The sequence below is a fragment of the Sciurus carolinensis genome, chromosome 1, assembly GCF_902686445.1.
Source record: "Sciurus carolinensis chromosome 1, mSciCar1.2, whole genome shotgun sequence".
NCBI classification, from domain to species: Eukaryota; Metazoa; Chordata; class Mammalia; order Rodentia; family Sciuridae; genus Sciurus; species Sciurus carolinensis.
The window spans coordinates 120,839,691-120,855,855 of record NC_062213.1 but is presented as its reverse complement, the minus strand read 5'-3'; the positions used below and the strand labels follow the sequence as shown (position 1 = coordinate 120,855,855).

The 16,165-nt window shown below is 36.9% G+C and overlaps 1 protein-coding gene across 1 annotated transcript; it reads left to right on the top strand.

Moving 5' to 3' along the window:
* The first annotated feature begins 106 nt into the window (after positions 1 to 106).
* Positions 107 to 646, top strand: LOC124992831 (non-histone chromosomal protein HMG-14-like). Its single transcript, XM_047564152.1, has one exon. It carries the CDS (start codon positions 107 to 109, stop codon positions 644 to 646), a length of 540 nt encoding a protein of 179 aa, XP_047420108.1.
* The last annotated feature ends 15,519 nt before the right edge of the window (positions 647 to 16,165 follow it).

Here is a 16,165-nt window from a genome sequence, read left to right as displayed (position 1 = left end):
CAAGCAGAACTGTTTCTAGGTGTTACAAAATGACACCCACGCAACAGAATTGCCTTCAGTGAGGAATCATCATTTTAGACTAATAAAATAAAATAAAATATACTTCATGTATTTTCAGAAATGTTCCAGTAGTTTTAGTGAAGATAAACTATATGACAATTATGGAGCTTGCGCGGCGGGAGCAGCCCAGCGCCCAGGGAGCGCGGCTTCGGAAGGCTCCCGCGCGCTGCAGCCCACAGCACCCGCAGCGCCCGCAGCGCCCTGCCGGACGGGTCAGTTCGGCCCAAGAGGAGGGTCAGTTCGGCCCAAGAGGAGGGTCAGTTGGGCCCAAGGCGCAGTGAGAGAGGAGCCCAAGCGGAGGTCGGGCCGCCTGGCGGCTAAGCCTGCTCCTGCCAAGGCGGATGCCAAGCCCAGGAAGGCGGCGGGGGAGGATAAATCTTCCGACAAAAAAGTTCCAACAAAAGGGAAAAGGGGAGCAAAGGGAAAACAGGCTGAAGTGGCTAACCAAGAAACTACAGAAGATTTACCCGCCGAAAATGGAGAAAGTCCAGCCTCGGATGAAGCAGAAGAGAAAGAAGCTCGGTTCCCTTCTTGTACAATCCAGAGGAATATTTTTATCAACTATTTTGTAAATGCAAGTTTTTAGTAGCTCTAGAAACATTTTTTTAAAGGAGGGGGTCCCATCTCATCCCATTTTTTAAGTGTAAATGATTTTTTTTTCAGAAATGAAATCATTTGCTGGTTGTTTATTTTTGGGTACAATCAGAAAATAGTGGGATATTGAAATATGGGAGGCTTGGACTGTCTTGGGTGTCAGCTTAACATCCATAGGTGGGGGGTTAGTTTTATATCCTACAGTATAAAGCATATTAAGTGGCAGTTTGGAGTCACAGTCTTGCATTTAATGTCTTGAATATTTTAAATTACTTCTATTCCTGTGTTTTTTAGTAGAATTGTTTCCTGAAGAAGACCACTACTGGATCATTGCTGTCAGAATCGTGTGTATTCTGTAACACTTTGGGTTGTGGAAGTCTTAGTTTTCCTAATGCTTTTTAATGTGCTATGAAAGATTGATAGTTTGAGTATGTAGTGTGTGTGACAAAGTTTTGAAAGTGGGACCTAAATAATAACAGCATTCAAAGATACTGGTACTCGATATTCTATTAAGAAAAATTTGCCTCCAAATTCAAAGCTGGAAAGTCACTGGAATACCTGAAAAAGAATCACATTATAAGGTTTTTTAGATTTCCGGTATGTGTGTTAAGAATTGTGTACAAAGTGAAATGTCTGTGTACTGATTTTCAATACAGCCAATAAAATCTCAAATATGAAAAAAAAGAAAATAATACTTTGTGTTATTTTGACAAGAATTTTTACCATTTATAAGGCTAGATCTTCTCCAGTTGTCAAAAAAATGGAATTTGGTAAAAACATCTCAGAGAAATTATAATGTATTTGTGAACCAGCCTACCATTTGTATCACCAGTTTGTTTTCATCTTTTTTTTAAAAACACAAAAACAAGCAAAACATTGATCTCCCTATACAGCCCACATTTTTATTGCATTTACTGACAGTAAATTACAAAATGATTTTTAAGAAGTCCTTTTCACATATTTAGTATACTGTGTTTTAGAGGTGTGATTTTTTTTCCATTAATTCCCTCCATTCAAACATGTCCAAACACCCCCGGATGTTATGAAGGAAAAGAAAGCCTGGTGAAAGAGTTAAGTGAAAAGCAGTGAGTTTTGAGATGACTCACTCATTGGATCTTCAAATCTACACTATTCAACCAAAGCACTGAAAGCTCATTAAAACAAAGTAAGAGTTGTGATGTCCCTGGCCAATGGCTTAACAAGTGCATCTTCCCTCCCATCTATCCCATTGGGTTTGGGTTCCTATTACTATTCTGCATATGTCCTCAGGCATGACTCAGGTATGAATTAGATGCAGAGTCTGAACATCCAATGAGGACAGATCTATAGAGGGCCAGTACACACAATCATTTTCAACAATGGATTCTACTGCAGAGCCACTTAAGATGTGCACAAACCTAGTGGGGCTTTCTAAGTCATGAAAATCTTGTAGAAAACATCTAAATAGTGTTTGGGGAACATATTGTTCAAATACTTTCTCAACTTGATAATTTAAAAAAGCTTCCACTTGCCAGGATGTAAACCAAAAGTTCTTCCTTCAGCTAATTTGAACATAGTCAGCAACAAGCATGAGAAAATATCTTAATTAGTACATCTTTGGATTTTTAATACCCTTTTAATTATTCACCATTCTTTCTCTCTCCACTAAGGGAATGTCTAATGTCTAACCCTATGCTTTAAACATCCACTCTTCCAACAGATTTTACATTATATAGACATTCAAAATAGAAAGTACAAGATGCTATAATATATGTATGCTATATATCCGTACATACATATATTTAAAAATCTATTCATAAGGCTATGAAGGGTCTTGAATAGTATACAAATGGGTAGAAGTGCCAAGAATTCACAATAAGATGGTATTCAATACAATTCTCTTCATTATCTTTATTCTATGATTAATGTAAAATCTTGCCATTAGAAATCTGTAGTTTGTAGTAATAACATTTTTTACTTATATGTCACTCTCCCTCATCAATCATCTCAAAGAAGTTTAAGGTACACTTTTTTTCATGTTTAACAATCTTTAATTCAAATATAAAAGTTCAATACAAGCCATATGTAGGGTTTGGAATTTGTCGTTCTTTTAAAAACAAGAATAGGGGAAATGCAACAAAATGATCTTTCCACTTTTTTCAAAAACTTTCAAGAAAAAGATAGCTCATAGGGCTATAAAAGATCTATAAACCAAACCCATGTTCTCCCCCTGCCAAGTCTTAACTCCTATTCCATAGTCTTAATATATATTTCTGAATGAAGAGCTACAATTCAGCTTTGCTTACAAAACCATTTAAAACTACTTAGCACCAGATTGCTTCCTATAAAGCCAAACAAATCCTCAACTACTTCGATTTGAATTTTTTTTTCAAAGAATGGGGCAGTTGCTGGTACAAAGCAATACTTAGCATCCACATACATTTTTCAGAAATGGCATATGCCATTCAAAAACCTTGACACTCTCATGCTTTCAAAGTGGAACATCTAACCTAATGTGCATCTAAGCATGACGGCGAAGTTGCAGATAAGTATTATAGCAGCTTGCGGCTTTTGGGGGTGTGATCCTGCCTCCGCGGCTCGGCGGCTCAGGAGGAGGTGTCCTGGGCGGGGCCGGGGAGGGAGGGTCGCCGGGGGGCGGGGCCTGGGGGGGGCTTCGTGGCCGTAGCTGGTGGGCGGGGCCGATCCGGACGCTGGCGGCGCTGCCTTCTCCGCGAGCGGGGCCTGGCTGCCTGAGGAACCTCGCGCTTGGACTAGTCCTGCTGCGACCTTGCGGATTCTGGCGGGCGGCTGCTGTGGTGGCGGCGGGTTCCGCGGCTTAGAGTCACATGGGCCCAGGCCCAGGCCGGGCAGCGGAGAGCGGAAAGCGTGGAGGCCACCACGGCCACCGCCTCCTCCGCGCCGGTGGAAACCGCACGGCGGCTCCGGAACCGACCCCCAGCCGCGTCCGTGTTCAGGGGCGGTCGAGGCCGGAGCGAGGAAGACGCTCGGGTCCTGGCGCCCACCTTGCTTCGCCCAGAATGGCGCACCACCCAGGTTAAGGTAGGTCTCACTGCGTTTTTATAAACGGTCCTCCCGGCGGTCTCCATGGAAGCCAGATGGTCGATTTAATTAATCTCATTTTACAAATGAGCATATCTAAAATACTGTGTTAAAGAGCGTGTTTCATGACGACAAGCCTGAGAAATTCCCGCTCCTCGTTTCAGAATCGTGCCCCTTCGTCGCACTCTCCCGAGTGCACCTGTAATATGTGGCAATTAATTAAGGCGTCTTTATCCTCGTCCTCCACTGTCGCCAGTTAATGCGCATTAAAAACACTACCCCGTGGGCTGTAAAGCGCACATTTCAAGTTTTCAGGGATCAGACAGTGCGGCTTAAAGTGCCGCAAACAAGTGCTAAGTAGCAAACTCGTAGGGTGGACTGGATTGTGGAACTGACCATCTGTCAGTTAGGGAAATGCATGGCCCCACGTAGGATAGGAGGCCTGGGAGGTTTTTTGTTTTTTCACTCAGTAACGTAATTTAGTGAAAACAGTGGACACAGACGGATCTCTTCAGCGCCTGAACCTCATTTGGAAGGGTCTTTTTACGTAGCTCTGATTACTTGTTATTTAATCTCTGTTAACAGCTGAGCAAAATAATAAGTAAAATGCAAAATCCAAAGCTGTCCTTTAATTCTGGGATAAAATGTCTGAAAATCACTTGTGAACTGATTTCATCACAACGCTGTCCTACTACAAACGTTGGTTCTTTAAACACCACGTGTAGAGTCGTGTTCGCTGCTCACCAACACACATGAAGCTCCACAAGGGACACGGAAACGCGCTGCCCCCACCAATACAAAATATAAAGCAAAATGATGAGGACTGTTCTAATTCTGGAGTAAAATCCTGAAAATAACATGCAGATAAAGGTCACAAAAGATGAATAAGATTTGTTTAATAAATGTGTAATGCACATCAAGTATCCCCCAAATGATAAAGCATTGTTAGTTTACTTAAGGAAGACTTGTCAGGGCAATTCAATTTGGAATAAAATGTTTACCTGTGAAACTACGTATAATAGGAATTGTAAAATAAAGTACATGTAATACACAACAGCGAGTGCTACCGGTTTTAAAAAGGGAGACAATGTTATAAAGTTGTTTGAGGAACTTTATTTAGAAAGTGTAGATTTGAATTTAAATGTTTATTCCTTAATAGCAAGGGCCAAAAATCTGCATGTTGGTTTTGGAGAAAATTCTTAGATGTTGTAACTCTTCGGTTACTTGAAGTTAAACTAAAATGTAGAACTTGAAATTTTAGCTTCCAGTGTTTTTTGAATGATGGAGGTTTAGAGTGCAGGCTCTGGACTTAGGCTTCTGTTAGAGTCCCAGTTCTCCATGTGCCAGTCCTGACACTCTGGGTGACTTACTAAAGGTCTCAGTGTCTGCAAAGTGGAGATAATGCAGTATATGTTTAGCTTCCTGGAGGTGTCCGTTCTGTATAAGAATAGTATCCTTTGTAGTCTGATCTCCTCATTTATGAGGAGGGAATGGGGATGGGTGATCTCTAAGTTCCCAGACACCTCACAGTTATTTTGGTTTGTGCTTTTTCTGTCTGCTCAAGAAATCTTCACCTGCTCTGTGGCCTTTGAAGACAGCCTCTGTCTCTTCAGGAATTTTTGTTCTGTCTTGTTTGCTTTGCTTTGTTTTACCCCTTAGGTTTAGTTTTTAATACTCTTTGAATTGACTTTTGTGTGGTACATGTAGTGAACAAGATTCCTTCATCTTCGTATGAATATCAATTATTTCCACACGCTTTTGTGAAGAAATTGTCTTTTGTTTTCCACCTTCCAGAAATGTCAGTTTGGCCATGATCCAGCAAGTTAGAGAAATAGAAGGACACATATACATACATATATATGCATATATCTCAATTTTCAAATAAGTGTGTGTGTATGTGTGTGTGTGTGTGTGTGTGTGTATATATATCAGAAATATATTGTAGATATTTTGAATATTCTGTGTGCACAACAGTATGTCTTGCAAATATTGTTGTATTTCTTGTGTTTCTAGATACACATTCTCTTTTGAATTTTTTTAAGTTGTTGATGAACTCACTACCTTTATTTTTTTATTTTTATGTGGTGCTGAGGATGGAATCCAGTGCCTCACACAAGTCAGGCAAGTGCTCTACCACTTGAGCCACATCCCCAGCCCATACACATTCTTTCATGCCCTGTTTCATTTGCCAAGAACCTCTAGCGTAATATCAAAAAGCCATAGTCGTAGTGGTATCTTTTTCTCATCACATGAGAAAACTGCCTGTATTTTACTAAAACAGCTATCCATAGGACTTTTTTTTTTTTCGGAAATGCTAGTTAAGGAAGTTTTATTCTATTCTACTTTGCTAAACCATTTTTTATCCTGAAAGTACACTAACTTTTATTCAATACTTTCCCCATATATGTGGAAGTAATTTTTATTTTCCTCTTAATTCTATTAAGGTGATGGCCTACAATGATTGAATTTTGAATGTTAAATCAGTTTTACATGCCTGAAATCAAACTGACAAAATAGTTTCTTTAAAGAAAAATCTGTGATCTTGACAAGTCTTTGTCCTATAATTTTTTCTTATTATGTCATTGCTGTATTGGAATTGAGAAAGTGCTAGCTTGCTAAAACAAACTGGGAAATATTCCTTTTTATTTTTCCTATTCTGAGGAAGAATTTGCATATGATTGGTGTTATTTCTTTCATGATATTTGGAGAACTCATCAGTGATGACATTTGAATCTGGAGTATATTGTAAAAATATCTTCAATATATATTCAGTTTCATTAGACATAGCACTATTGAGGTTTTAAAAAGTTTTCTTGCATCAGTTTTGGAAAAATAAGTTTTCCAAGAATTGTGCTCACTTGATATGCATTTTCAAATGTATTGGCATGAAACTATTTGTAGTATTTTCTTATATTGCATTGTCATCCTTTTCTTTAAGTGATGCCTTTCCAATTTTTAGTCTAAATGTTGATATTTCTTCCTTATCCCAATTTTTAGTTAGATTTGCCTTCTACTTGATAATCAAATTATGGCACTGTATTTTCTCTCTTGTGTGCTTGTTCTTGTTTCTAAAATTGCTGTGTAATTTTTTTCATTATATATTGACAGTTTATAATCATATGATTTATAAGGTACAGAATGATGTTGTGATTTATGAATGTGGCATGGAAGAATCAAATCAAACTAGTTAAAATATCCATCCCCTCAAATACTTAAAATTTTGGTGATGTTGTGGTAGACATATTTGAAATTTACTGTCAGGAATTTTTCAGTGTACAATATTCTGTTATTAACTGTATGTGCTTTGCTATGCTGTAGGTTTTTTTTTTTTTGTCTTTTAAAGAACACAAAACAGATTCTATATCCTTTTATCATCAACCTCCACCTTCTTCCCACTCCAAACCTGTATACTATTTCCCTACTTTTTGTTTCACTCTTTTCCTAACTTTATGAATGAGGCATTTTAAAAATGAGTTTCTAGAATTCATATTTTCTAAAATCAATTTAAGTCTGTGGCTCTGTTTGACTTCAGCTTCAGCCTCATCCCTCAAGTTCTAGTACATTTTTAAGATCATTTCGTTGGAGCTGCAAATGAATCATTGCTTTTAACTCTATAATGCTTGACAGTGGAATATCTCTCCTGAGAAGCCTTCAGTGCAAGGGCTTCAAGGGGATGCCCAGTGGCAGATGGCAGAGAATTCCATGCTTGTCATGGAATCTACTAGTTCAAAAGCCTTGAAATCAAATCACAACTGCCCTGAGATAGAAGAGGTGGGCATAGACTGATAAGTCCCCAGCTAAGCTGTTTTGCTCACAATTTCCTCCTGTTTACATCAAGAAGTCTTTGCACAGTGAATCCCTTTGATGTTTAAAATCTATAAAATGAACATGTAGAACCTCACTCACTGTTAGAACCAGACTCCATCAGAACTGGGTCACCTATGGAGTCTCGCTTTCACTTTTAATTTTTTATTTTTTTGCTTTTGTAATTGTTTATTTTGTTTTTTAACAAAAGACAGAAACTACTTCCTTACAGCATCTGACCCTAATACCCTAGCCTCCTCAACACATGGCTGGTACCTTTTAAAGTCCTTGTTTCACCTTGGTTGGTTAACGTATTAGTCCTCTCTCCTGAACGGTAAACTCCTTGAACCCAGGGTCTGTGTGATTCATTTTTGTGTGAGGTGAGCCATATTAAATTGCTAGCATCTGCCCTTTTTCTGCCTCCAAAAGCAGCAGCAGCAGTTGCACAGAGTCAGGCTGGCTTTTCCTCAGTGCCTAGCACAGTGCCAGGCTCCCGGCTGAACTAACTTGGCATTGATATCATGTTGGCCTTGGTGTTTAGAAACAGGCTGGTTTGCTGTCTCACACAAACATCTTTAAATTTATTCACAGTGTTAATATAATTTGCAGGATAATTTATACTCACATTTTGTAAATATAGTTCAGGTGTGTGTATAATGGGACAGTCATTGATATGTTTGTGCTGTGAGAAAGAGATTGAAATTGGGACTTCAAGATGAATTCTAGAAGCCGTACAGCTTCTGACTGAGGAAAAACAGGCAAACCTCTAATTTTTTCTTTTTTTTTTTTTTCTTTTTAAGACTTGTCAGCTAAAAGAGAGTGAGGAGGCTTGAACAAAGGCCACTCTAATTTTTTTTCCACCCAAAGGAAGCCTTCAAAGCACTGGGCTCTGAGAGAGACCGATGACGGCCAGGTCGGATGGGGCTGACTCTTTGTCAGTCTCTGACTTCTTTAAAGACAGCCCATTTGTCTGGAGGGACTGTTCAAGTTTTTTGGTTAAGGATTTGTCCTATTCTTTTTTTTTTTTTTTTTTTTTCCCCAAAGCACTGGGGACTGAAACCAGAGATACTTTGCCACTGACTTACATCCCCAGCCCATTTTCTCTTAAAATTTAAAATTTTACGTTTTGAGAGTCTTGCTGAGTTGCCGAGACTGGCTTTGAACTTGTAATCCTCCTACCTCAGCGCCCCTGAGTTGCTGGAACGTCTTTCTTTTCTTCATTACAAACAGGTGTGATATTAGACTTGATTGGTTTCTGTCTTTCAGTTTTCCACAGACTCAGACCAGAGTTCTCCCCCAAACTTCTTGCTTTCACTTTTAATTGATTCTTTGTCTTTATTTTTTATTTTCCTAATTATATTTTCTGATTTTCCTAATCTGACTCACCACCTGTGCTTGGAGAACTGTTTTGTGCTGTGTGGGTTGTAGCAGATAAACATTTCTAATTTATTTTGATAGTTCTTTGACCTATTGGTTTTTTGAAGTTTGTTAGTGAATTTCCAAGTTTTAAAAATTGATTTTAGCTTAATAAACACAATTATAATAATTAAATGAATTAAAATGTGGTGAGACATTTTAATAGCCTGTATTGGTCAATTTTTGTAAGTGTTCCTATAGGCAGTTGACAAATGGTGTATTCTGTTGTTCAGAGTGGTTTTCTTTATGTATCAAGCAGCCAAAAATTTCTAATTGATTTGTCCAATCTTTTGCATCATTTTTTTTTATCATTTTCAACAGTTATTTAGATAGGTGAATGATGATTATGGATTCATCTGCTTATCCTTTTAGTTATTTAAATTTTTGTTTTTCATATTTGAGCAATCGTGTTTAGTAAATACAAACTTGGAATTATTGCAGTTTTCCTGTGTATTCATCCTTTAACGAATATGATATATCTTTAGAACTAGTAACTATTTTTGTCTTAAAAACTTTTTCTGTCCTTAATATTGCTGATCTAAGTTCCTGTTGATTAGTGTTTGTGTGGTATTTTTTTAATTTTAATTTTGATGATTCCATTTGTTAATACTTAGTATGCTTTGTGCAACATGTAATCTTTTCAAACTACATTGTGAAAGTCTTTGTCTTTAATCGTGATAATCTCTTCACCTTTAATTAAGGATATATTTGAATTTATATCGACATGTTTGCTATTTTTCTATTTGTTCTAATTTTGCACTTTTCTCTTTCCCTTTTAAGATTAACTTTCCGTATGATATCGCAGTTTCCACTCTGTAAGTTATACCCCCTTAATTATTTTTATATTATTATTCTAAATATTATAGCAGGTAACCTTGATTTATTAGCCTGTTGTAAATTATATTTCACACTTCTTTCCAGATGACCTTAGGTTTACAAAACCTTCTTCAGTTCATTCATCCTCCTCCCAACTTTGGTGTTAAAGCTATCATGAACTTAATTTTGAAGACCTTTTATTTCTTGACATTTTATTTTGGAGATTTTTAGGCATACATAAAATGGAAGAGAACTGCATAATTAAATAGGTCTACACATGTCCCTGATGAGCAGTTATAAGGGGACAGCCCTATTTTTCTATACCTAATCCATTTCCTCTCTAGTCCCTTGATTGTTTTGAAACAAATTTCAGACATGACATATTAATCATGTCAGTGTCTTCTCTTTTCATAATTCCCTCTCATAATTTTTATTGTTAATTTCTTTAAAGTGGAATTCATAAAAGATAGTGATTGAGATTCATTGATATGTCCCTAAGTCTCCCAATTTACCAGTGCTCCCAAACATATTCCCAACTTCCCCTTGCATTTTATCTTGAAGATGCAGTTTATCCTGCCCTATGCATTTGTCCTATGTGGTTTCATAAGGTGTGCAATTTGATGATTGCATGCATATGGCATCATTTGAGATACTTCTCTGTTCCTTGTATCCTCTGGAAATCATTAGTTATCCCTACAGACTTATCCACGTTTAGATGGGATTTTATAAAGATTTCTTCATGGTGACTTTCCTCAGAAGATGTAGGTCTGATTTCCTTTCCTTTGTGATGCCTACAACAACTGAATATGGTAATCAAATCCTATCATTTTCTCTTTGTATATTTGCTGGAAGTATTTATTCTAAGAAGAGAAACTTCTTTTATTACCTATTTGGTTACGTGGAGTTAGGATTTTTTAGGGGAACAAAAAGATAACTTACTACTGATTCTTCCCCTTTATCCTTGTGTTCAAAATAGTAAAGTGCTTCTGTCTTATTTTTTAAACTAAAATTGAGGTTTTAAAAATATTAGTAATTTTGTGAGCTCAAGGATTCAATGCAGTTTATTTCAATCCCCTATAGTTATCACAATTATGGCCAAAATATTCTGGTACTATATTGATGATGGTTTCTGGGTCATTTTGCATAACTCTATTAGTCTTTGATAGTTGCCTATATTTCTATTGAGTTACCCCTGATAGTGGAGTGAATTTTGATTCATTGTACACAAATGGAGTACAACTTTGCATTTCTCTGGTTTTACATGATGTAGAGTCATACCATTTGTGTAATCATGTATGTACATGTACATGGGATAATGTTTGTCTCATTCCATCATCTTTCCTTCCCCACCCCCTACCCTCATTTTTCTTTACATTCCTCCATTCTTCTCTAACAGCCCCCCCCCCCATAAGTATTAACATCCACTTATCAGAGAAACACATTTGGCCTTTGGTTTTTGGGGATTGGCTTATTGCATTTAGGATGATATTCTCCACCTCCATCCATTTACCTGCAGATGCTATAATTTTATTCTTCTTTATGTCTGAGTAATATTCTATTATGTATATATACCAGTTTCTTTATCCATTCATCTATTAAAGGGCATGTAGTTTGGTTCCACAATCTTGCTATTGTGAATTGAGCTGCTGTAAACATTGATGTGACTGTGTGACTGTAGGATGCTGATTTTAAATTCTTTGGGTTTAGGCCAAGGAGAGGGATAGCTGTGTGAAATGGATCCATTTCATGTTTTCTATGGAATCTCCATACTGCTTTCCAGAGTGATTGCACCAATATGTAATCCCACCAGCAATGAATCATTGTACCTTTTCCCCCACATCCTCACCAACACCTATTGATGCTTGTATTTTTTTAATTCATTTTTATTGTAAACAAATGGGATACATCTTGTTTCTCTGTTTGTACATGAAGTAGAGGCATACCATTTGTGTAATCATACATTTACCTAGGGTAATAGTTTTTGATTCATTCTGTTATTTTTTTCTTCCCCCCACCCCTCCCAACCCTCTTATCCTTCTGAATAGTCCCTCCTTCCTCCATTCTTGCCCCCCTCCCACCCCCTTGTATTCTTGATAATAGCCATTGTAATTGGAGTGGGATGAAATCATAGGACTTCTATTTGCATTTCTCTAATTACAAGAGATGTTGAATATTTTTTCATATGTCTGTTGATAGCTTGTATGTCTTCTTCTGTGAAGTGTCAGTTCTTTAGCCCATTTATTGATTGGGTCATTTGTATTTTTGGTGTTAAGTTTTTTGTGTTCTTTATAAATTCTACTTTATCTGAAGTGGGTGTATTAAGATTTTCTCCCATTCTGTAGGCTGTCTCTTCAAGTTATTGTTTTCTTTGCTGTGGAAAAAGCTCTTTAGTTTGAATCCATCCCATTTATTGATTCTTGCTTTGATTTCTTGCACTTTGGGAGTCTTGTAAGGAAGTCTGGTCCTAAGCCGACATGGTGAATATTGGGGCTTACTTTTTCTATTTGGTGCAGGGTCTCTGGTCTAATTTCTAGTTCCTTGATCCATTTTGAGTTGAGTTTTTGTGCAGGGTGAGAGATAGGGGTTTATTTTAATTTTGCTGCATATGGATTTCCAGTTTTCCCAGCCATTTGTTGAAGAGGCTGTCTTTTGTCCAATGTAGGTTTATGGTGCCTTTTTCTAGTATGAGATAAATGTATTTATGTGGGTTTGTCTCTGTGTCTTCTGTTCTGTACCGTTGGTCTTTGTTTTGGTGCCAATACCATGCCTATTTGTTAGTGTGACTCTTTGTATAGTTTAAGGTCTGGTATTGTTATGCTGCCTGCTTCACTTTCCTTACTAAGGATTGCTTGGGCTATTCTGTGTCTTTTATTTTTCCAAATGAATTTTATGATTGTTTTTTCTATTTCTTTATGAATGTCATAGAAATTGCATTAAATCTGTATAATGCTTTTGGTAGTATGGCCATTTTGACAATATTAATTCTGCCTGTCCAAGAACATGGGAGGTCTTTCCGTCTTCTAAGGTCTTCTTCAATTTCTTTGTTTATTGTTCTATAGTTTTCATTATGGAAGTCTTTAACCTCTTGTTAGATTGATTCCCAATTGGGTTTTTTGTTTTTTTTGAGGCTATTGTAAATTAGGTAGTTTTCCTAATTTCTCTTTCAGTTCACTGATACAAAGGAACATGTTTGATTTATGGGTGGTTATTTTATATCCTGCTACTTTGCTGAATTCATTTATTCTAGAAGTTTTCTGGTGGAATTTTTTGGATGTGCTAAATATCGAATCATATCATTGGCAAATAGTGATAGCTTGAGTTCTTCTTTACCTATATGTATACCTTTAATTTCTTTCTTCTAATTGTTCTGGCTAGAGTTCCAAGGATATTGTTGAATAAAAGTGTTGAAAGAGGGCATCCTTGTCTTGTTCCAGTTTTTAGAGGGAATGCTTTTGATTCTTCTTTGTTTAGAATTATGCTGGCCTTGGGTTTAGCATAGATAGCTTTTAAAATGTTAAGGTGTGTTCTTATCATTCCTAGTTTTTCTAGTGTTTTGAATATGAAGGGGTGCTGTATTTTGTCCAGTGTTTTCTCTGCATCTATTGAGACAATCATATCATTGTTGTCTTTAAGTCTGTTGATGTGATAAGTAAATAACATTTATTGATTTCCATATGTTGAACCATCCTCGCAGCCTTGGGATGAACCCCACTTGATTGTGGTGCATTATCTTTTAAATCTGTTTTTGTATGTGGTTTGCCAGAATTTTATTGACAATTTTTGCATCTGTGTTTGTCAGTGATATTGGTCTGAAGTTTTCTTTCCTTGATGTGTCTTTGTCTGGTTTTGGTATCGGGGTGATACTAGCCTCATAGGATGAGTTTGGAAGGGTTCCCTCTTTTTCTGTTTCATGGAATAATTTGCGGAATATTGGTGTTAATTCTTCTTTGAAGGTCTTGTAGAACTGGGCTGAGAATCTGTCTGGTCCTGAGCTGTTCTTGATTGGTAACCTTTGATGGTTCTTCTCTTTCATTGCTTGAAAATAAAAAATAAAAACTACCCCAACACCTGGACTAAATAATATACTATTCAATGTTGAATGGATAGCAGAAGAAATCAGGGATGAAATAAAAACTTCAGGTAAATGGGAACACTGATACAACATATCAGAATCTCTGGGACACTGTGTAGGCAGTGCTAAGAGGAGAGTTCATTGCATTGAGCTCATTCATTCAAAGAATATGAAGTCAATGAATAAATGACCTAACATTACATCTCAAAGATCTAGTGTGGTTCTTTATGTAAAATTTGTTTTGAAGTTACCTTAGCTTTAACCTTTATCAAGCAATGGATCGTTCCCCACATTGTCTCCGCTCTCTTTTCTCCACACCTTGACTGTTGGTCTTCTTCCTGTTGATAGATGGCATTCACCTGCATCTTCATGTAGGAATCCTCTTTGTTGCAGGTTTTACTCAAATGCTGCATCCTTCATAGAGGTCTCCCGAGCATCCAAGCCAAATTGCTGTCTTTTCTGTTTTCAGAGAGTGTATTGTAATTTTTATTTTTTATAAGTTTTTGAACATTAAAAATTATTTTTTAATCCTACTACTGTCTTTCAGATGAGGTATTTTTAAGTCTTGTTTGATGCAGTCTGAGTGCATAATGCATTGCTTGGCCCAAAGCCATCCATACTGTCTAATGAAGCTTATACTTTCAACCGAGTGTGTGTATGGGAGAGAGAGAATGTGTTGTGTTAATCACCTATTACTTTCCAGATACTGCTCTAAATGTTAGGGCTGTAGCAATGAACTCAACATGTTGTTAGGGATGGGATGGTGACACACAAATAGATTCACGGTATGCTAGTGATACTAAGTATTATGGAGAAAAATTAAGCAAGTAAAGGGGAAAGGAGTTTTGGAAGGTGGGATGGGTTATTTCTCTTTTCTGTGGGTTAGTTAGGAAAAGCCATTCTTATTAAGGTGACATTTGATCAGATACCTGAAAGGAGTGAGGGAGCTAGTTCTTTTTTTCTGTGTATGATTCCAAGTATTATCAGCATAAGTAAAGTCTTTGGGGATATGAGGGTAAACGAAGGACCAAGGAATTTAGGGGATAGACTGAATGAAAAGAGAAGATGTCAAAAATTCTCAGGAGCATTGGGTAAATAGAATAACAGATTCCATAGACTTTAATTGAACAGTTCATTTCATTTGCAGCTGAATTCAGGCATAATCTATTGCCTTTTAAGATTTCCTGTCCATACGTTAAGTGACTCCTGTAATTTTTATTAACATGACGGTTAAAAGAATGACTTTTAAATTGTTGTTCACCACTGAAGATCTAATTTCATTCTTCATGTAGCTATGTACTAGTAAGCCATACTAGGCAAGGCATCCAGTCATCAATTGGAAAAGAATCAAACTATAGTCATCCAAAGGTCAGAAAAATGAAAAATGTGTGTGTGTGTGTGTGTGTGTGTGTGTATGTGTGTTGGTACCAGGGATGGAAATCAGTGGCACTCAACCACTGAGCCACATCCCCAGCCTTTTTTATATTTTATTTAGAGACACTGAGTTGCTTAGCACCTTGCTGATACTGAGGCTTGCTTTGAACTTGAATTATCTCAGCCTCCAGAGCCACTGGGATTACAGGCATGTGCCAAGGGTCAGAATTATATTATTCAATCAGGAGTGTTTTCTAAAATATCTTCATATAAAATGCTTGCATTATTGATATACCATCTATTTGTCTTTAAACATCTATTAGAGGAAATAGATTAGAAGTTAGATAGAATTGTTATAAGGCTTCTTAAGGCACTGGCATTGACAAAGCTGTTGCCAGTCTCAATTGAAGTAGAATTACTGCCTTATTGGTCAGCATGGATAATAGATTTAGTGGTCTATAATTATTAGAAAATGAGTTGTTTTAACTTTAACATATTGCACCGGTGTTTTAGACAAGTTTTTACTGAAATTGTTTCTTTCAAATTAAGTAGCAAGATAGAAATCGGCTACAAATGAAGACAAATCTTCATATTGATATTGTGATCTCTGTTGAAGCAAAGTAAGTCATTAACTATTAATTTCCAAATCATTTCATTTCTCAATTGTTGCTAGTTTCTGTTATAGACCCTGTTAGAAAGTCGTCTGGATTTTAAATAACTTTTAAAAAAAATGTTAAACTAACAAGTTGATTTCAGGCATGGTTGACAAAGGCTCTCTCCAGAGGACACTCTTAAATTCAGTCCTTGATTTCTTTGTTCTTGATGCTTGTTGGGAATTCTGATACGACACCTGAAATTCCTTCAGTCTTTTTTCTCTAAAATTCTAATATGAAACTTCTTTTGTTCTTTTTTGTTATACATGACAGTAGAATGTATTTTGACATATGACACATACATGGACTATAACTTCCCATTCTTGTGGTTGTACAT